The 21,334-nt window shown below is 41.7% G+C and overlaps 2 protein-coding genes across 3 annotated transcripts in view; one reads left to right on the forward strand and one right to left on the reverse strand.

Moving 5' to 3' along the window:
• Positions 1-430: 430 nt before the first annotated feature.
• guk1b (guanylate kinase 1b) lies at positions 431-5,691 on the forward strand. Of its 2 annotated transcripts, XM_034582571.1 has the most exons (10): positions 431-528; positions 1,739-1,854; positions 2,031-2,072; positions 2,420-2,545; positions 3,790-3,886; positions 4,538-4,676; positions 4,811-4,895; positions 5,268-5,353; positions 5,492-5,593; positions 5,635-5,691. In XM_034582571.1, exons 2-9 carry the CDS (start codon positions 1,743-1,745, stop codon positions 5,519-5,521), a joined length of 717 nt encoding a protein of 238 aa, XP_034438462.1. In that variant the 5' UTR covers positions 431-528; positions 1,739-1,742; the 3' UTR covers positions 5,522-5,593; positions 5,635-5,691. The 2 variants fall into 2 exon arrangements, with proteins under 2 accessions (XP_034438462.1, XP_034438464.1); XM_034582573.1 differs by lacking the exon at positions 2,420-2,545.
• A 408-nt stretch (positions 5,692-6,099) lies between these two features.
• The window catches only part of obscna (obscurin, cytoskeletal calmodulin and titin-interacting RhoGEF a), a 42,154-nt gene continuing 26,919 nt past the window's right edge, over positions 6,100-21,334 (reverse strand). The window contains exons 56-89 of the mRNA XM_034583688.1: positions 21,192-21,293; positions 20,849-21,013; positions 20,580-20,738; positions 20,255-20,432; positions 19,551-19,664; positions 19,303-19,470; positions 18,928-19,030; positions 18,707-18,836; positions 17,902-18,224; positions 16,299-16,463; positions 15,734-15,867; positions 15,530-15,642; positions 15,154-15,322; positions 14,861-14,948; positions 14,064-14,264; positions 13,900-13,960; positions 13,744-13,821; positions 13,487-13,659; positions 13,315-13,341; positions 13,036-13,188; positions 12,651-12,696; positions 12,474-12,551; positions 10,981-12,343; positions 10,594-10,944; positions 10,257-10,379; positions 10,040-10,162; positions 9,703-9,870; positions 9,442-9,535; positions 8,693-8,932; positions 7,913-8,133; positions 7,791-7,805; positions 7,444-7,540; positions 7,119-7,256; positions 6,100-6,845 (exon numbers count right to left, since the gene is read on the reverse strand). Coding sequence (XP_034439579.1) covers positions 6,665-6,845; positions 7,119-7,256; positions 7,444-7,540; positions 7,791-7,805; positions 7,913-8,133; positions 8,693-8,932; positions 9,442-9,535; positions 9,703-9,870; positions 10,040-10,162; positions 10,257-10,379; positions 10,594-10,944; positions 10,981-12,343; positions 12,474-12,551; positions 12,651-12,696; positions 13,036-13,188; positions 13,315-13,341; positions 13,487-13,659; positions 13,744-13,821; positions 13,900-13,960; positions 14,064-14,264; positions 14,861-14,948; positions 15,154-15,322; positions 15,530-15,642; positions 15,734-15,867; positions 16,299-16,463; positions 17,902-18,224; positions 18,707-18,836; positions 18,928-19,030; positions 19,303-19,470; positions 19,551-19,664; positions 20,255-20,432; positions 20,580-20,738; positions 20,849-21,013; positions 21,192-21,293 — 6,042 coding nt within the window. The 3' untranslated portion in view covers positions 6,100-6,664. The remainder of the gene's footprint in view (positions 6,846-7,118; positions 7,257-7,443; positions 7,541-7,790; positions 7,806-7,912; positions 8,134-8,692; positions 8,933-9,441; positions 9,536-9,702; positions 9,871-10,039; positions 10,163-10,256; positions 10,380-10,593; positions 10,945-10,980; positions 12,344-12,473; positions 12,552-12,650; positions 12,697-13,035; positions 13,189-13,314; positions 13,342-13,486; positions 13,660-13,743; positions 13,822-13,899; positions 13,961-14,063; positions 14,265-14,860; positions 14,949-15,153; positions 15,323-15,529; positions 15,643-15,733; positions 15,868-16,298; positions 16,464-17,901; positions 18,225-18,706; positions 18,837-18,927; positions 19,031-19,302; positions 19,471-19,550; positions 19,665-20,254; positions 20,433-20,579; positions 20,739-20,848; positions 21,014-21,191; positions 21,294-21,334) is intronic.

A 21,334-nucleotide genomic window follows, 5' to 3' on the forward strand; every position in this document is an offset into this window, starting at 1 on the left:
TTTTCAAATTATATAATTAACTTTTTATTTTACGACCATGACCTGACTTTCTTTTCAAAGCCACAATTCACCTTTGGGTTCCACAGCGACGAATCTTTGGAGTCTTTTTAGAAAAACATCCCCAATTTTTACAATGAATCTGCTGCAGTTCATGAAACTGTATTTATAAAATGACATGATCACTTGTTTATAAACACCTCCTCGTCCTGTGTGTGTCTTTGTGTGTGTGTGAATGACAACAAGCCAGCACGTACGTGATTGGTCCCTGAAGGGAGGTGGAGGTAATTCAGAGCGACAGTGAGCTGCTTCAGTGTGACTGACACACACACACACACACACACACACACACACACACACACACACACACACACACACACACACACACACACACACACACACACACACACACACACACACACACACACACACACACACACACACACAGAGAGTCCTTTAAGCCTTGCAGAAGAATCATCTGTGATTGAGCAGCTCTACAACACAGACGACAACAGGCTCTGTGAGGAGAAGGTAAGGTGGAATTTTTACTAATTAAAACCTGATTATGCAAAAGTATGTTTTCATTAATATCTAACAAAACAATTTTAAACTCAGTGGATAAAGACACATTTAAGTTAGTTTATGCAGAAATGAGAAAGCTTAGTTGAAGTTGTAATATATTATGTTGCACAAAAGAAAAATGTAAACTGCACATTTGACAGTTTTATCCACAATAAATAATTGTTTGACGCGTTTCAGTTATTAGTAAGAGGGACAGTAAATATATTCTCTTCATGCAGAGATCATTTTGTTGGATGAGAGGTCAGGGGGTGGATACTTTTCACCTCATTAAAAAAGTTAAAAGTAAACATACATAGGAATTATCAGCAGAATGCACTTTGATTATAAACAGTAAAATCATCAATTATACTAAACATTTCACACGTTTGTTATTTGTATGAGATCAGTATATTATTTGAACTAATATCTTTACTGATGCAGCATTTTAACATTGAAGTTAATTGAAGGATTCTATGTGAGACATCGTGAAGTAGCGGTATAAAGGTGTTTTGGTACAAACTCCTCCTTATTAGGTAACTGTGTCTATAGATTCTAAATAAACTGGCTCCACAACGTTCCTGACGCTTCGTCCTCTCTGAGCGCAGCAGTAACTCGGCCACCTGTCCTGTCCTGGACTCTTTGTGCTGCCTGGCCCATGATCCAATTAATCCAGCTGACTGACCTGCCTGCACTTCATTAACAAGAATCCTCAGCATTAACCCCGGGGCCTGTGGCTGTATAACCAGGCAGCAATTACAGCGTGGACACGTTGTAATATTTTAATTAAGGAAGTGTGGACGTTGGGATATTTCAAAGTGTAGATTCATTATTAGTGGAGATTAAATCCAGAACCATAATATAAAGCAAAGAGAAAAAAAGCCTGGTGCTAAGGATTAGTCTGACAAGCAACTTAGACCAGTTAACAGGAAAGATGTTGAGCTTTAGCAGCATTGGAAGTAAGACAGTTCATGAATTTAAATACTTGATGAACTTAACTTCCTCTGGTGTGAATACTACCATCTATCTTGCTCTATATAGAAATGGCTGCCACACCTTGAATGCTGGATTTCCTCCAGTACAAAAGATCTGCTTTTAATCTGCTTCTGGCACAAACCTGAGATAACTCAGCTCCTGTCTGTCTGTCTGTCTGTACATGTCCCCGTCTGTCCATCTGTCTCAGAACAATGTCAGGTCCAAGGCCCGTGGTGCTGAGCGGCCCCTCCGGCGCAGGGAAGAGCACTCTGATGAAGAGGCTGATGAAGGATCACGAAGGCGTGTTTGGATTCAGCGTGTCACGTACGTTCCTCTGCCAACCTCCTGTCTGAGGAGGAAGTAGGACACGGCGTCTGATGCTGTTCTGGCCCGTAGATGTGTGCCACATGAGTAAATCCTGTAATGTGGAGACTGATGTTTCTGCAGAATCCTATTATTCCTAATTTAATATCTGTTCAATGTTGATCCTCTCCCCACAGACACGACAAGAAACCCACGACCAGGAGAGGAAGATGGCAAAGGTACAGCAGATTAATCGGAGACACTTTAGTTTCAGCACTAGTAGGTGGTTGAGGTTTTAACGCCTTCACACTGTAGCAGGACCACTATGCTCTGTGATCCACCATCTGCAGTCCTGTAGGCTTGGATTTCAATCTGAAGAGCTGTGATAAAACACATGTATACACCTTTTTCCTTTATCTCTCTATACCCCATTTGCCAGCCTCCCTTCACGTCCATCTTCCACAATATCGCCCACAACACTTCTTACTCCCAAGTGAACTGCACACGTGGTTTTGTCCCCCCCTGCCCAGCTCCCCTGACTTGAGGGGATGAACCTCTGTGTGTGCCTGTTGTGCTCTCTCCATAGGGCTGAACAAGCTCCCCATGCTGCTGGGGGCTATGTTACTGCCCGTAGCAGACATCTTTTCCTCGGAAGACTTAGAAATGTCAACCTCATTTTCGAGTCCAAACGAATCAGAAACCAAAGAGACAGGTGACGTCAGTGTGACTCCTGTTTTTTTTTGTAAATAAGGCAGAGGGAAGGGGGTTACTTTCATCATCCTGGCACGCTTCTCATTGGATTCATTAGGAGAAAGTTGTGTGACAAACAAAAAGCGAAAAACAATAAAACGATCTCTGAGATCAGGATGTGACAGTTTACACTTTGGAGTAAAAAGCTCTTGAAAATAGCCCTCTGTGATGCCTCAGTAGTGATTCCCATTCCCCCGTCTGGTGAAGTGCAACCGTCCCATTTTCCCACTGTGGCTGACAGAGCACTGGTGATTTGTAACCAAGCATTAGCATCACAGGACAATGACTCAACAACTTTTATCTCATACATACACATAAATATATATACTTCAAATTGTTTGATTCTTTCAAAATGTTATTTCCCACCATTTCATCATCAGAGATTTTCCTGACTTTGTACTGCAGTTCTCCTGAGTACTGTTTGAAATCTGTACTGCGTCTGCAGTCATTTTCTGTTTTACTTCAGTCCGAGCAGACTCCTTCAGATGTGCTATGCTAATGGTTGTGTGCGATCACAGTGGCTGTTGATAGCTGTAGTAACGTGTTCTTCTATTTTAGATCTCCAGAGGTTTTGATGTTGTCAAGATTTAGGGAAATGGATCTGGTATGGACACAATATGTATCTGCATGTGATCTGTTCAAGTGCTAAACTAACGTTATGTGTGGAAAATCACATTTCTCATCTTCGCATGCTTTTCCTTTTGAGAGTGTTTTTTGCAGATTTAACACAATTTTAAATTTATCCCAGAGGAGAGCATCATGCACTTTAACTAAAGCTGGGCAATATGAAACAATATAATTATTACTTCAGTATAACTTTCATCAATAGCAATATCACAAAATATATATGTGTATATATATATATCAATAAATTGCTAATGCATTGTTCAAACATAGTGTTGAGGTGTAAATCCTAATTGGTCCTCCTCACAATTCAGATGTTTTACAGTCTTCAAACTAAAGACATTTAATATTTATCGTGTTAATTATCGATATCGACTGATGTGAAACTTTATATCTTGTTCATGTCACCAAGCCCTAACCTAAACAAATTCTATCATACACATCATATCCTCTTTCATTTCAGCTTATATCCACAGTTTTGATAAACTTGGCGTCATCCATCACTAAACTGCAATTTCTATCAATTGTGCAAATCTAACTGGCATTAAATATTCTATGTTGTATCCATGCTGAATCTTACAGATTACCACTTCACAACGAGAGAGGCCATGGAGGAGGGAATCAGCAATGGCGACTTCATTGAGAATGCACAGTTTTCCGGCAACATGTATGGAACAAGGTAAATATTTGCATCTCTGCATGAATGTCACCATATTTTTAACTGTGTAATAAATGGTATTTCTGTGCACACGTTTCTACTGAATCAATATAATAATTGTTTTCATTTTTAAACGTATCCCAGTTCCATAAACATTTGATCGCTCAGTTAAATTTTTTTGAGAAAACAAAACTCTGACAGAAAGTATATAGATAGTATAGAGTTGATATAATATCAGTGTCACAGATATATGTCAAATTAGATTCCACAGAAATGTAGTCTGCTAACGTATAGAAGAGAACGCCCTCCGACTGGGCCACAGGGATCAAGAGGATATATAATAGTCTGGTGACAGATGGAGCTTTAACCGACATCAGGTCAAAAAGAGCTACGCTGCGGCTCAGCACCTTGTGTGTCACATTTAATCTCTCCCTCTTATTCTGAAGACACACACACACACACACACACACACACACACACTGGCTGCAGTCTTAGGAGCCTGGATCAATGCAGCGATCCTCTTACGTCAGTCACTACATGTGAAGAGCACAATATTACATGATTACACTTCCAGTACATGTTAGTAAAACACAGCTGCTCATTTCTCTAGTCCTGGTTATTTCAATGGGTTTGCTTTTGGTGTCATTTCATGCTGTAACACTGTCCCTGTAGTACAGCAGCTGTAGAAGACGTGCTGGCCAGGAACCTAATCTGCATCCTTGATGTGGACATCCAGGGAGTGAACAGGATTAAACAGACTGACCTGAACCCCATCTACATCTCCATCCAGCCTCCTTCCATGGAGATCCTAGTAAATATCTAACTTTTTATATATTATTAATATTATTTTTTTTAAAGTGGCAGTCATGATATTATTATGTAACTGCTGTTTTGTTATTCAGCTCTCGTGCTGAAAATAATGTCATGTTGTCCTGTTTCTGTCAGGAAGAACGTCTGAGGGACCGGCAGACAGAAACAGAGGAGAGTTTACAGAAACGTCTGGATGCGGCGCGCATCGACATGGAGCTCAGTAAGTTTGTCAAAACTCGACTCTGAAATGATGACAACTTGAAGAGCACATACCTACGGCAGAGCTGATTGGCCCTTTTATCACCATGTTGCATGTATTGGGATCATAGAGCGAACATAAACTATGTAGATTACAATTTTACATATCTCTGCATTATTGTTGATACATTTTTGAAAATCTACCAATGTTAAAGATGGATCCGCACCAAAATGTGCGTGGTTCTCTTCTGACTCATACCGCATCTCTCCGCTAAGTTTCGTGGTAATATGTAAAGTAGTTTTTTTGTAATGCTGCGAACAAACACTGATGAAAACATAACCTCCTTAGTGGACGTAACTATTGAGGCTAATTCACTTAACTTCTTTCTTCTAGGTAAGGAGCCAGGAGTGTTTGATGTTGTTATTATCAATGATGACTTAGAGAGGGCCTACAAGGAGCTGAAAGATATCCTCAATGAGGTAAGAACAAGAACTGGTCTGTTGTAGTCAAATACTGGTTTAGTCTGGCAGCTGCAGTACAGACTCTTCTATATTCATGGACAAGACCAAGTTTATTGTTAAAAATATTAAAACTACTCCTCATCTATCTTTCTCCAGGAAATCCAAAAAGTTCAGGAGGCCAAATAAGAAGGAAACATTATCCATCACTTGTTAATCTGGCCTGAGTGACCCCATCTTCACTGAAACACCTGAAGAAAAGTTTGTCTTTCTTTGACATTCTGCATAATATTGTCAGAGATGCTCAGATGGAAAAGAGGGACTCTGAATTGATTATTGTTTTTTCAGTTAAGAGAATACGGTTTTGTGTTAGATTTAGGGCAATTAATGGTTAATATTTATATCTAGGTATGAAAATCTTAACCTGTGTATAAAAAAATAAATAAAAAAAGGATTGAAGCGACCGCCAAATCCAGTGTAACGTTGGGACTCTATAGGACCCAGTTTGACACTGGACTATCCAGGAGGGTGTTGTACGCGTCACTATCACTGGACACTACCAACTGCACACACTGCAAAAAAAAAAGTTCCGAAAATAGTTGTGTTCTGTTGAATTCTAATATAGTGGAAACTCATATTTAAATGTAAAATCTAAATGATTGCTGATTTATATTGAGGGAAATATGAAATAAAATCATTGTGCATATTACATTCAAAATATGAGTGTGTATGTTTGTGTGTGAGGCCGAATAAAGTGTGAGGACAACGATTGATCACTTTTGTGTTGTTTAATGAATCTGTCATTCACTACGTCATTCAGGGAGATTGCTGACCCAACATATTATCAACATGAAACTTAGAAGCTTCCAATAAAACCCATACAGCTTATCGAGTTCCCTTTTACACATTGTAAGCTTAACCTGTAAAGATTTAAATTAAATAGTCAGAAATATATTGGCTTATACGGAGCAGAATAACACAGAAAACATGTTTTACTGTCAGACCGAACACGTGCAGCTGTTTGATAACAACTGATTCTCATGTCACAAATCAAGATTCACACTTGCATTGACTTTACTTTATCCCTGATCTGTTGCCACATGAACAAAATCTAAACTAAATGCACCGCACTCTCATGTAAAACCTAACGCATAAGAACATTTTGAAAACTCATTAAGACGCATCACATTTTCAAAATCAGATGATATTCAAAAACGATTTTAAAAATCTTACCACACAACTGAAATTAAATAGGCTGCATATTGTTTAGGGAAATCTGCCGGTGAAAGAAAATCCCACTTTTTTTGAAGGGGGGGGGCGGGCATCATTGTCTTACTGGAAGAAGGGCCCCTGCAGCTTGGTGCGGACCAGCTCTCGTTTCTCCTCCTTCTGCGTGAGGTACGCTTTGAGCTTGTCTGTGGAGAAACACACCTTGGAGTGTCGCACTTTGTGAGGAACACGATGAGCACGGAGCCATGGGTTCTGGAGACACTCGGCTGCAGTGGGTCTCCCCCTACAAAAAAATATATATATATTATTATTAATATACACATTGAACTGATCTATACAAACTGATTCTGCATGTGTAGAATTTGTGGACGATGGACAAGATTTTGGCTTCGGAAGTCTTCAGGTCTCTGCTTCTAGTTCAATTACATTTGAGCAGACTTTGGTTTCCAACAGGTAAGTGTGCAGAACTAAAGACGTAGGAAACATTGACTGAAATGATTTTTTTTATTAATATGCAGATAGCTGTTAGATATTAGCCAAAACCAACCAAACGTACCATGATTTGTTATTCAGGCTGCTCTTCATGAAGTTTAAGGCTCCCTCTGACAGACCAGGGTAACAGCATCCAAACTGGATCTTCCCCTTCTTGATGTTTCTGTCTTGCTCTTCCTGGAACGGACTGTTGGCACTCAACCTAGTGAAGAGACGGAAAAACACATGTTTTACTAAATAAATTTAATATTTCAGGATCACAGAACTTAAACAACTCATAAGTCTTGAATGAATAAGACTGTAACCATTCCAGCAATATTATAGAATGTGAAATATTATCAACAGAAGGAAGACTCAGTTTCAACAGTTTCACGTCTGTTTCTACTTACATGATGAATGACAGAACCCCAATAGCCCAGATGTCTGTTTCAGGCCCGACGCCCTGACCCTCCAGGATTTCCGGAGCTTTAGGAAGGACAATATAAACTGAAAGAACAGACACAACGGATATCGTTCTTAAAGACTTGTGCTGTTACTGGCAATGCCACATTCACTCACATGCACATGAATTTTCTGTTTTAGGAGAATTATTCAAATGAGACAGAATTGGATAAAGAAAAGAAAATGAAGTGGACTTGGGTTTGTTAGGTTAAGGGAGCTAGGATCAGCTGATTTGGATGAAGTTAGGCTGAGTTATTCCCATCCATCAATCCATCCTTCCTTAAAGAATGTGTACCTTTGCTGCGGCAGTCTGTTGAAGGCCACGACAGTCAGAGGTTTAGTACATTAGAAGAATCAATCACAGTGCAAGCTTGAATATCTTTGCCTCTTGGAATGAAACTAGAAGAACAACAGTACCTTTGCTCTCCGACAGGCCTTCGATGTGCTCAACGTTGAGGGGCTGTCCGGGCGTGAAGGACTGAGCCGAGCCAAAGTCAACGATCTTCAAGTGGTTGTCATCCACCAGCATGTTGTCCGACTTCAGGTCCAGGTGGATGATTCGACGGCTGTGAAGGTAGTCGACGGCACCGAGAATCTGAACCAGCAGCTCTGCAACGTGAGACTCTGCATACAGGTCTCTGAAAGGACAGGACACGTTTGTTAAGATTAACTATGAGATGTGCTGCCACAAATGGCTACAGGCTGCATCAACATAATCTTTGAGACGCAAGTCTGAAAAAGATTTGACATTCAGTAGTTAGGTGTTTGTATAAGGGAACTTATACAAGTTTGGGTTTGGATAAGGGAACTAAGCCGGTTTCCTCTGAAATGATACAGGAGGTGCATCATCCTTCCCTGAATGCACTCTCACCTGATGGGACCGGGACGACTGTGTCTAGCACTTCGTGGTCCAAACATCATGCTGAAATTGTGCAGATAATCTCAAAATCCCTCCTAAAAGATGTTTAAATCACATCCTAATAGCCCAGTCAGCACGGGACACGAGTTTTAGAGACGTCTAAAAGTCTTGCTAATTTAAATGTTCTTGTTTTCCTGGTCTAGATTGAGCCTCGTTCATTTTGGAATCATGTAGTAATCAGCCTGGATTTTTCCTCCAACAGAGACTAGAGAACTGAGGCTCACCACAGTCTTAAGGATATCATGCTATCTGTATATAGAATAATCTCCGTCTGTTACCTCACAGCCAGACTGTAGAGCAGCTCCTTGCCAGGACAAAGCTCCTCCACTAACACCAGGTAGCGGGAGGTGATGTAGGCGGCGTGCAGCTGCACCAGATGTGGGTGGTGAAGCCTCTTCAGCAGCTGGTACTCTCTCAGCACCAGCTGCCTCTTCTCTGCCTGGTAGGGGGTGATCTTTGCAGCAAAGACTTGGCTGGTCTCAACATCCCTGCAAAGGTTCAGTACGCTGAACCGACCCCTGAGAGAGAAAACAGCAGAAGATGGAGAGGTGCAATAAATATAATATAATAATAATATCCATCTATTTTTTAGCACTTTTCAAATTAAAGTTACATAGATCTTCAGAAATAAGAAACACACAAGAAAACACACGTCAAAATAACATAAGAAGAAATAAAACAAAGTCATAAAGGAATAAAAACATAAAACATGTGACAGAAATTTCAGTATGACATCCTGTAAAATACGTTAAATAATAAAACTGGTGATTGGGAGATAACGACAGGACAAGATAGCTCTTGACCTAATGCATGATGAAGTCTGATGGAAAAGATAATTATATCAGTATGTGTCAAACCTGAACTTAAGTTTTAAAATGAAATCTGACGAAGGTAAAATGTTATCATTTTCCATCAAACAAACAAATACTAGAGTAAATCTTAAGTATTGAGTCACACTACAGATTTGTCACTATGAGGAAAACGAGGCATTAGAGCTCCTCCCTTATTCGAAATTCAAAAACCCCACCTGTTGATCTCAGCAAGGAAGCTGAAGTTCTTTTGTGCTGATCCAGTGACCTTTGACCCCAGGGTCTCAGTCTGAATGAGAGATATTTGAGTCTCTATACAACAAAGTAAACAGAGGTGAAAATGTTATAAAGATGAATATATAATGTCTCATCGCTGAGTCCTACGACATTTACGATCTGATCAGAAACACTAAAAACACATGAATGAATTACATTATATTTTACATACGCAAGGTCATGCTTGACTGTATTTCTCTTGCCTTCAGGGTGAGTCGCCATAACAACAGGGGCTGAGGCGTCACTGAAAGGTCCAGCTCCCGTCGTGGTGATGCAGCCGACCCTGAACACATACGACGCTCCTCTCGGTAAATCCTTCGCCACATAGCTGCTGTCCGTCACCTCCTCTGACAGGACCGTCCAATCCCCACCTGCACACACGGCACATGACATTTACTGTGAATTCCATGCTTACTGCAAATTTTACTGTTAATATTATTGACATTGTACTATTGAAAACATATAATACAACTACAATGGCCACTGAAAAATATCTAGCAATATAATTTCAGTGCTGCTGAATCGTCTCTGTAAACATACCATCTGTACAGTACTGCACACAGTAGGTGATGGGGTCATTGGACTTGACAGGTTTCCAAACCAGCAGGACTCCGCCTCCATCTAACTGGAGCACGTCAGCTTTGCTGGGACGGACCAGCAGATCTGAGCAGAGCAAACATACACAAACAGGCTCAAAGCAAAAATGAAGTAGCAGGATTTCAGGTTATTTCAGACAGGAATGAAGCTTGTTCACTACCTTTTGTCTTTTTGAATCTGGGTATTTTGAAAGAAGGCAGGATTTTGGATGTCCTCTTCTTTGGACTCTCTAGACCCTGTTCCCTTTCGGCTGGGACGGCAGCTGATCCTTTTACTATTGGCCCTGTTATCATGGAAAAACACAGAAAAGAAAAGAGACATTAGGATAATAAGAATATAAGAATATACCACAAAAGCTAAAAATGGAGTTAACAGAAATAAATAAATAATTTTCTTATCCCATTGTCAACCTATGTTTTTTCCTCAACGTGGATGCTGCTTAAAACCATTTCCAGTATTATTATGAAATAAAATGATTATGATTTTAAATAACTCACCTTTACTCACATCCTCTTTACTGGAGGACCTGGAGAATAGCTTGGTCAGGCTGGAGGCTGAAGCTCTCATTTTCTTCCTCAGAGACATGGTGGGTGTATCAGGCTTCATGATCTCTCCTAACGTGGGTCCTAACTCTGGGTCGTCCAGTTGAGAGTAAGAGTGACCAGTCCACGACTGCCTGCGGAAGATCTTCAGCAGTCCCAGCCTGGGTGACTTTCCTGTGGGCGGTCGGACTTCCAGGGCTGGAGCTGACGCATGCCTCTGGAGGCCTTGAGCTTCCTTCTTATCCCTGGCCCTGGGAGGCCTCTCTGGAGCCTGGAGGGAGGAGAGGCTGGGACTGGGGCTCGGCGTCAGGGAGGGCCCCGGCTGGCCCCTGCTGTTTGCAAATAAGTTGGGGTTGGAGCGGGTGCGGTTACGCGGCGGTGCCTGTGGAAATGAGCCTCTGGTTTTGACTTCTTGGAATGAGCAGGAGGATGATGAAAGCAGAGGCTCCTGGTGATCATCATACTCTTCACTGTCTCCTGATCTGTATCTTCCTCTGAGATGACCATGACTCAGCTCCTCATAGGAGCCGAGTCTGCTCGAAGACTCTGAACCACCGTGCTCCAAAATATATGATTCAGCCAAAGAACCCAGGGAGCCAGCAAGGGTGTTTCCTCCCTCTGTCTGCTCCTTATCCTGCCTGTTGCTCGTTCTGTTTCCAGCAAGGAAGTTTGAAGGAGCAGATGTTGCACCCAGTGTGTGAGCTCCATGTACAGGAGCCGTGGAGCCTCTTCTTCTTGTGGGTCGCCGTGGACTCGGAATGGCCAACAACTTCCTCCCTGCCACTTCATCATCTGTAAAATCTTCCTTCAGACTTTGAGAACCTTCTTCGTCACCCGGCTTTGTGCGCGGGGGGGAGCTGGGGGAGCGACGTGAACACTCATCCAGGGACCTGCTCCTCCTGTGAGGGGGCACGTTGCCGTGGGCGAGACCAACTCCGCTGTCAAAAGAGCAGGATTTCTGTATCGAGGGTTGGATGGATCCCCGTCTCTGACCACGGTTAGTTTCCGTCTCATCCTCCACATATTCAATCAGAGGCTCATTGAGGCGTCCTGAGAAGCTCCTCCTGAGTGGTTTGCGGCCTCTCTCCTGTTTTCTTGCCTGGAATTTGTCCCGTAACGACATGTGTCTAGCAGACATGGGTGAAAGCTGTTGAGAGTTGCTGTAGAAAGTACTTCGGATCACGCTGCCCCGAGGGATACGACCTCCATCACTTCCCGAGCCCTCATCCCAGTCAGATAGGTAGAGAGATGGACTGCTGTCCTTGCTGAACCTACGCTCCCTCTGAGGTGTCTGTTGGCAAGATGCATCCGATGACGCCACCGACTGCCTGCTCATACTCCTCTCCAATACACTCCTCCTTTCTAGCATCTCCCCATCTTCTTCCTCCCCTAATGTCATCTCCTCCTCTTCCTCCGCACCGAGGTGGAGTTTGGGGAAAGGCTCTGGGATCTGTGCTCTCTCCATTAAAGGATCATAATCCTCCTCTGTCTCCTCCTCTTCCTCCTCCTCAGTCGGGCTGTAGTGCTGGAAAAAGTCCCAGGAGTCAGCTTCATCGTATTCAGATGACGAGCCGCTGCTCACTGAGGTGCTGCTGTGTTCCTGCAGCTCGCGAGGCACAGTCACCGCAGTCTCTCTGAGAGGAGCGTCCAGCAGCTCGGGGACGGGCCTCAACGCGAGAACTGACCCGATGCAAGTCAAAGACCGCTGGGAAGATGAAGAGGACAGTTTTCTCTTAGATACATTTCATGACGTGGTGTGAATATACAACTCATGTAATCACATTTAACTTCAGTATCATTAGTTTCAATTAAAAGGCACCAGGGAGGCAACTTACCTGCCATTTTGTTTTTGAAATAAATACTTTCAAACTCTTTGTGTTAATTTCCTCAGTGTCCTCTCCAGCATTTTCATCCTGAACAGAGATACAAACAATTGTTTGATTAGTTATATTAATAAGTTATTGAATACAATAAAGCTTTATATACACACATTATGTGTTGATTCTTCTCACCTGAAACCATTCATGGCTCAAGCATTCAAAGGCAGATGGTCGCCTCCTAAGTAAAAGAAAATTAGAAGCTGTTAAGTTGTCCCTCAAACCATAATTACCAGTGGTAGACTGAGGATACCACTACATCACTGCAGCTGCATGTGACAACTTATCACTGGAGCTCAGCAAAAGAAAACATTTTCAATGATATCCGCATTGAATCTAATCTGTATGTGAAAAGGGTTATGCAGCTTTCAGACACTTTCTGAGTCATTGTTTTACTCGTTTTTGTTTGAGCCCTACAAGATCTCACTTTAATCAGTGAGGTTTCCAAGTTGCCTACATGCCTTTTCAAAAGGCAGAACATTTAGTTTGGCATGGTCTCAGTAATAAAATGGTCCCCTACTCTGGATCTGGTTGAAGGAGCAGGTGGAGAAAGCTTTGGGCCTCTGGGCTCCTGCTGGTGACATCAGGCGCGTCCCAGTTCAGGGTCCCCTCCCCCACTCTCAGCAGTGTCGCACGGTCTGTCTCACCCACAAACGGGCATCGACACACCAGACTGTCAAAATAAAGATAAAGTCTGATGTCAACAGTCAACAGAAACTCATGGGTCGTGTCCCCGCCTTTTGGATATACTGCATATTTATGATTTTTAGAATACTATCCAAAATGCAGTGATACATACCAGAGATAAGCCATGACCCCCACAGCCCTGAAAGAGATAATTGTAATTGTCATTAAATGACTAGAGTAGAAGCAGTCTACAACAACTGGAAATTCATCAGAGAAATGTATATAATACAATAACACAGTATAAAAACTGATTTGAATCCGTCTCAATTAGACAGATGACTCACCAAATATCAGTGGCCCCAGTGACTGGCTCTTGGTGAACGATCTCAGGTGCAATGAACTCAGGTGTTCCAAACATGCTGTACTGGTGTCTGGATGTGTCCATTTCTTGGCAAAAGCCAAAGTCACAGATCTTAATCTCGTCTCTGGGTGGATATACCATTAGGATGTTATCAGGCTGAAGGAAGAGGAAATAAAAAATGAGGTAGGAACTGCACAATAATAGAACAGTTAATAATGTAGTGTGGACAGGAAAGCTCACTTTAATGTCCAGATGCAAGATGTTCATGCTGTGAATGTGGCCAACACCTTCAAAGATTTGCTGGATGTATGACTGAACCTGAAATAAGATGCAGAATATTAAATAAGAGGCATAACAAAATTATATTATATTGAAATATAGAATATAAGCTCCTACTTCTTTCTCTGAGACTGATCCTCTCAGTAATAAATGGTCCAGAAGTCCATGAGAACAGCAGCTAGAAGCGGTGTTAAAGAACTCTTAACTACACATATTAAACATAAGTAAAGAGCTTGACTGAAAATCAGAGATCATAGTGTAACGTTTAACAGGGAGGATACATTTCAGTGATCAGCACCAGAGTGCGTCTGGTGCAGAAGAAGTCCAGCAGACAGGCCACTCTGGGATGAGCCAGACGGGAGAGCAGGTCTCGCTCCTGGAAGGCCCTCGTCCGAGTGCTGCTCCGCAGAGGCAGGAACTTGGCAGCAAAGACTTCACCTGTTCTTCTGTGGACCACACGCTTCACCACTCCAAACGCTCCCCTGAATCAAAGAAAGATGATCGTGGTCATGTCAAATCTGTCAGTGGTTCTTAAATTGAAATGACGACCGGGGGGGGGGGGGGGGGGATGCCATGAAATTAAGTTGAATGAATGCGATTTATGTTGGGAAAATAAATAGATGGTGCTGTATCAAGACGACTTTTATTAAACTTGAATAGTTTTTTATTAGCTGCTTCTACGTCAGTGACTATGTTTATAAGGACACCAACATTAACACTATTGATTTTATTCTGAATAAGACATTATTATTTCATGATCTCTACAGGAGTTGCTAATAAAATATTCCTTTCATATTCCTGCTAAATGGTGACGTTATGATGTCAACATTACGTTCCACTACTTATTAACACTCACACACAGGGAATGCGTAGTCAAGCGGTTGGTAACTATCATTTGTTAATGTTGAAAAATGCTGTGAATACTCAAAGAGGACGTTACAATGCGATTATGATGTATACATGTCTACATAATACAGTTTAGCAGCATCTTATACAGACTATTGTTTTAAATGGGTTAATGTGGTGTCCAGGTAAATATTTAAACATCTATGGCGTTAAGAATTGATAAAAAGGTCACCTTCCAATTTCCTCATGAACATCATAGACAGAGAACAACTTCCTTCTCTTCCCCAGCTCCACCTCTCTCTCCTGACACTCCAGTGGACCTAGAGAGACAAACCACAGCCTGTGACTGAAGATGATCGACCACACAGACCGACAACATTCTTTTTAAAGTGGGATTGCAGATTGTAACATTGCTCAGTAGACGGACCTACTATAGAGGAAATGACAATACAATTATCCGACATGCTTAATGATAAAGATACATTGACCAGTTTTGATGTGTAACAGTGCGTGCTGTTGTCTCACCTTCCTCCACTGTGAGCTGAGCCTGGCACGAGTCATGACCAGAGCTATTGTAGGCGAAGCAGGTGTATATGCCGCTGTCTTCGCCCTCGGAGCACACTACGGTCAGTGAGCAGCGGGCACCATGCTGTACCATCTCCACATTGTCATTGGCTGCAAGCTCGTCTTCATCCTCCAATCACAGAGATCAACAAGGTTTGTTTTATTCAGGGCGTCATTGTGAAAGATAGAATTGCACTAAACCTTTTCTAGTTAAATATTGCTCAATAAAAATAGTCCAAAAAATAATGGGTTGTATTTTTACCATAACAATAACCGCATTACTGCAAACCCATGAAATCAATGCCATTTGGAAGCCACTGATCTAAAGTGCTCCTACCTTGTACCACTGGATCTGAGGGGCAGGCCTCCCTGTGATGATGGCAGTAAATGTAGCTGGTTGACCAGGGTCCACACACAGGTCTTCAGTGGGCACCTGGATGGAGGGAGGAGCTGAACAGGCAAACAGAACTTGGTGAACATACTAAATTTAGTAGGAGTTATACTCTTATTGTATATAGTTTTACTAATATGTAAACAATACCATCTGTAATTTCTTGCATGGGTTCAGAGATGTAAATCTCCTCCTCCACTTCCTCCAGGTAACAGAGAGGCTGCTGAGCCGACTCGTCCATGGGTGTGGTGACGGGAACAGTCTCTTCAGTGCTACACTCTGCTCTGGAGAAAAAGAGAGGATGAAATTTAAAGATCCATCTATTCCTCCATTATCTTTAACACGTATCCTATGAGGGTGGCTGGGGGCTGGAGCAAATCCCAGCTGAGGTCGGAGTGAGAGGCGGGGTTTACCCTGGACAGATCGCCTGTCAATCACAGGGCCGATATACAGAGACAAACAACTATCCACACTCAAATTCACACTACCGGCAATTTAGAGTGAAATTAAACATTTAATGCTACTGATTATTCATAATAACATTTTAATGTATCAAAACACCATTTAAATTTACCCCAAATACAGTTTTACTATTCAGTACTAAAGCAAATTATTAACCTCAAACATTTACTAATCACAGACGTCATGCTGATTTACATCCATGGAAGGAAAAGGAAGGTCAATACATATATTTTACAAGTTATCCTTAACTTACTGTTCAGGGTTTCCAGGAGTGAAAAGCATCTTGGCGATAGAAGTGGGGCTAAAATCAGTCTGTAACCACTTCTTCACGAAGGCAGTGGACCAGCCCTCTGAGTCTGCATCTATCAGGACCAAAATGCCACTCAGCAACAATATGTGGCTCACAGATTTAAATATTCTTCAACTACGTTTTAAGGAATTGTCACTTGGCTTTGACTGTAATGTAAATATATTGAAACATTGGAAAAAAGGAAAGGTGGAAGAGTACATTACCTGACGTACCATGAGCAGTTTTATTGCATTTCTTACCTCGAGACTTGAGGGTTTAACCCCATTTAACCACCACGCCAACAGGACGTGGGAACATGCCCACCCCTGCATGGGCGCTAAGGGAACACCTGCCCAGCACATGACCATCTGGTGTTCGTAGGAGTGAAGAGTTAGCTGGACATGCGTTGGCAGGGAGGAAAAAGGGGAATGTTGAGTGGTTATTTGTTATCATGACAATGAAGACTTGCATGGAACGGTCCCTGTGAGAAACCTCCTCCTTGAGGGCTAGTAGAGGGAAGATGGAAACACATGTAGGTTATGAACAATGAGAGGGAAAACATGGTGAATCAGAGTCCAAAAGCCAGAATAAAAAAATATGTGAGTGAGACTTCTTTACATTTCACATAAAGTATATCATTTGTCAAACTAAGCAGGTTCTCATCAACATCTTCTGATAATTCCAATATCTGGAAAAATTCCATTGTTTACTTAATTATTCTAGTTTTATTTATGAATGTATGTGATAGTAACAGTTAATGTTAATAACATTGTTTGAAAATCACTGTATAATATAGAACAGTAACAGTGGTATACTTGCTAGCTCTATATTTAAATGAGTACAGTTCGTTATGGCACCTCAGGGGCTGGGCTGACTTTTGGATGATAACATGAATCTAATGGAGGAAAATGATCAAGTCTGTTTCAGTCCATGCCTTGTGTGGAAGGTGGGAACATGAGGAAAAAAATCAAACAAAATCATTCCATACAAAAAATGCATCAAATTTTATGGGTGAGAGAAATGCTGTGAAATACTGTATGGTGTTTAAGTTGAATAGTTGCCACAAGATCCCAATGGTTTATGGCAAACACAAGCGTGTTTTGTTAGAAATCATTAGAAATGAAAGAAAATTAGTCGAAGAGATTTAGTGAATAGTGACACAAACTCACGACCAAAGAACAAATGTTAGAATTTAGGTTAGAATTGATTATGTGCAGGTATTAGAGATGGTTATGTTTAGGTATGGGTTTGGTGTAATGTGGTGTCATTTCAGCAGACTGGGAGAGAAGTTAAACACTGACACTTGCATTCAGCACTAGACATTAGCATGAATCAAAAATGGAAAAATTAGAAATGTATTTGTACTTTTAGTATTTTAGAAATTCTGTGATATAATGCAGTTAATAGTTGTTTCAGTGCAGATACAAACTACTACATAACTCTGTGCCATAACCCGAGAGGATCTTGTGACAGCTGCTATGGTAGTTGAAAGTACTTATGATGTGAGTGTTTGTGAAATGGTGAAAAAGTAAAAAAAACGTAAAGTTAAATCTCAAAATGAAGTCAATTGGATCGAATGGATGAGGGGTAGTGGTTGAAAGTGGAAACTGATGCTAATGGGTGTAGTTTGTTGGAAAGTGAAGTCACATGATGTGATGCAGTAAGGGAGAAGTAAAACTGGACAATGGCATGTGCTTCGTCCCATGTGGAAGTGTGGATCGACCACATGATGGTCTCCATCATATGTGGAGGGTATTTACCTTCAGCAGCTCTGCTAGTCCTACCTTTAGGAGGCAAGTCCTGAGGTTGGTCGTTCTCATCGTCAGTCGGTGGCACATAAGCCGGGCACAGGCCAGCTTTACACTTGACACAGCCAAACTCGTTCCAGAGCTGAACAACAAAACATTGACAAACAATCAGAATTACTTCATTGATCCCTGGGGCGGAATTGCGTCACTTGATCACTCCAGCCTAGTATAGAAATATATGCAGACCAAGAAAATTACAACAAATAGAAATAAAAAAAAAATGTTGGTATGAGCATGTTCAATAAAAAGTTTGTAAAAATATGTGCATTATAATAAAAAATAGATAAAAAACCTGAATAAGAACATGTGAAAATACAGCATATACAACAGATGACAAATTATCATAAATGTAGGTGTTATGTGCTGACAGGGCGAAATAAGTCCAGGGCTGGTCTATAGCCTGACACTTCGAGGGAGGAATTGTAAAGTCTGATGACTGCTTCCTGTGGTGTCTCATGGTGGAATGAGTCGGTTTCTGTTACTGAATCTTAAAAGAAGATCTCTAACAGTGATGATGAGGAGGATCTTAATTGGTTGTAGGTTTTAAGGATATCGGGTTTGTACCTCACACTCGTACTGTCCAATATCTGCCTCTGTTGCCCTGATGATTGTCAGACACAATATTCCACTCCGAACATCATTCAGGATCAAATATTTTTGCCGGTCAGCCAACTCTCTGCCGTCCTTCAACCACCTACGACAGATGGATGCGTTTGAAAGACACAATGACCGAAATAAAAATCACATCACGACCACAGTATGTCTTCTGTTTATCTCCCACATACCTGATTCTGGGTAAAGGAGTGCTGAGTGTGGAACAAATGAACTGGATATCCTCTCCTTCTATCAGACACGCACTCTCCAGCCGACTCACAAATCTGGGTGGAGCTGCAGAGGACAACATTAAATAACTTAAAATCAAGAAGGATAAAAACTTACATTTAATTGTCACCTGTGTCCTTATAATTACAAATTGATCAACAATGGCAATTAAAGAATATTAGAAGCCTTCACAGTTATACAAGTAATAGCAGTAGAATAAATAGTGGTAGTATTTAAGTTTGTAGTAGTAGAAGTAATTGTTATTTAAGTGCTCACATCTGTCGAGAAAAACAAACAAACTGACGAGAAAAACATCTCAAGTGTCTCCACAGACTCACCCTGCACCACGACCTTAGCCAGAGTACCAGCAGCGCCCATGGAGCTGGTAGCGTAGCACGTGTACTGTCCGGAGTCGTCTGCAGTGAGGCTGTCCAGGATCAGGCTGCAGGTGCCAGAGCGGTCGGCTGTGATAATATGACGGGGGTCGTCCTCCAGAGGATGGCCATCTGAGGAGTAGTAAGGTATTTAGATGAAGAGGAAAAACAACATGGGTAAAAGTGTGTTTACGTAGAAGTTCAAAACTGACCTTTGAGCCAGCTGATCACTGGTTTGGGTGATCCTGTGACCTTGCATGTCAGTTTAATAGTCTGTCCTATCTTTGTTGTGCAGTCAGACAACAGGGACTCGAACACTGGTGGACCTGTTGATGAACCAGAAACAAAGAAATGACACATTAAGCATTTGATGAAAATGTTTTGGCATTATGAAAAAATAATGCTGTGACCCTCAACAACTGTGAGAAAAGACAAAGATTTGCAACACTATGCAACTTTTTTTTCATTTAAATAGCAGCGTCATAATTAGTTTGATGGTTCACTGACTTGGAATAAGGAGAATTGAGCCTCTTTCATTCCTTCTCCTCACTTTGAAGGTCTGTTTTGATCTATGTAACATAACTATGTAACTGACTGATAAAATTGTCAGAACCAGGTCCGGTAAGTTCAAGAGTAATGCAAAACTATAGATCAGTTAAAAGGACTTAGGTCATTAAAAATTGGTTTTATCTCAGATATTCAGGGAAAAGGAAACTTCTAAAAAACCAAGAATTCTAACAGAGTTTGGTGAATTTGTTGCAGAAGATCATGGGTAATATCCACTGTTCAGTTGTGTTTCAGTTCAGTAAGCGGGACTACACAGGTACAGATTGACTGGCTTTGTTTTTTCTATACATGAACGCCACTTACTCATTCAGCCACAGAGCCTTGCGTGTTTTATCTGGTGTTTACTTACTGTTGGTGGGCAGACTGGAGCGTTGCTGGAGCTCCTTCAGGTCCTTGAGCCAGGGGAGTTTAGCCAGTGCGGAGCGGCCCTGCAGCGTGTACCGCCGCACTGAGCCCCTGTGCTCGTGCCATAACCCCCAGGACCTTTCATCCCCACCCACAGTCTCCTTTATTTCCACGTCATTCAGCTGAGCAGATCACAGAAGAGAGGATGAGAAAGATGAGTGAGTTTTAGTGTTAGGACACAAGATGGAAAAAGAAAAGGGGACACTGTAGTACAGTATTTGTTATATCTTTTTTGGATTGACACACAAGTTCACAGCAGCATATGTTACCTTCATTTTGTTCTTGAAGGTGTAGGTGACACTGTTCATGCGCGCGTCTCTTTTCAGTTTACACAGCACAATACAGTCCTTGAAGAGAAAGACTTGTCTCTGATGCCCTCTAGAGGCCGTCTTCATTTCTGGAGTGTCCTCCCACACTGTAAAGACTCCCTGGATGAAAGAGAAGGCAAATGGATACAAAAGAGTTATATGTGAGTCCAGATGTTCATATCAGACCAGGAGCCAAGCCTAGAGTGTATAATGAAAACATCTGCAGTTACCTGTCGCACAGGTTCACCCAGGGCAGTTAGAGGAGCAGGGTAGTTCTCGATGAGGGACACCTGGTGCAGGTTGTCAGACCTCCAGGGCAGACAGGACACCATGGAGAAGGCATCCTCCAACAGACAGCAGCTCTGACCACTTTTGGCTTTGTTCTTTATCAACTCCTGCCAATAAACAGTTTTCATTTACATCTCATGCATTCAGCTGACACATTGCAGGAAGACACTGAAATGTGAGCAACAGCATAACAAGCACAAATATTTACATATATTTAGTTGAAATACATATCCGATCTACAAATATTCCTGTTTTGACGGTGAGTTGCAAAGTAAAGAAACTGACCTTCAGTAAAGCCTGGTAGGTTTGAATCCTCTCCACTGGTCTCTGGAGGAAGGTGAGAACATCCATGTAGGGAGCATCACGCTGACCAGACTCTGTTAACTCCTGTAGTGTAATGAGCAAGATATTAAAAAATAAAAAAAACA

The sequence above is a fragment of the Hippoglossus hippoglossus genome, chromosome 4 (genome assembly GCF_009819705.1).
Source record: "Hippoglossus hippoglossus isolate fHipHip1 chromosome 4, fHipHip1.pri, whole genome shotgun sequence".
NCBI classification, from domain to species: Eukaryota; Metazoa; Chordata; class Actinopteri; order Pleuronectiformes; family Pleuronectidae; genus Hippoglossus; species Hippoglossus hippoglossus.

Bases quoted from the DNA above. Each gene is read 5' to 3' on its own strand.
- guk1b (XM_034582571.1), top strand. From the start codon at position 1,743: ATGTCAGGTCCAAGGCCCGTGGTGCTGAGCGGCCCCTCCGGCGCAGGG. The intron at 2,073-2,419 runs GTACAGCAGATT...CTCTCTCCATAG, and splicing joins AGGAGAGGAAGATGGCAAAG to GGCTGAACAAGCTCCCCATG. The intron at 4,896-5,267 runs GTAAGTTTGTCA...TCTTTCTTCTAG, and splicing joins GCGCATCGACATGGAGCTCA to GTAAGGAGCCAGGAGTGTTT.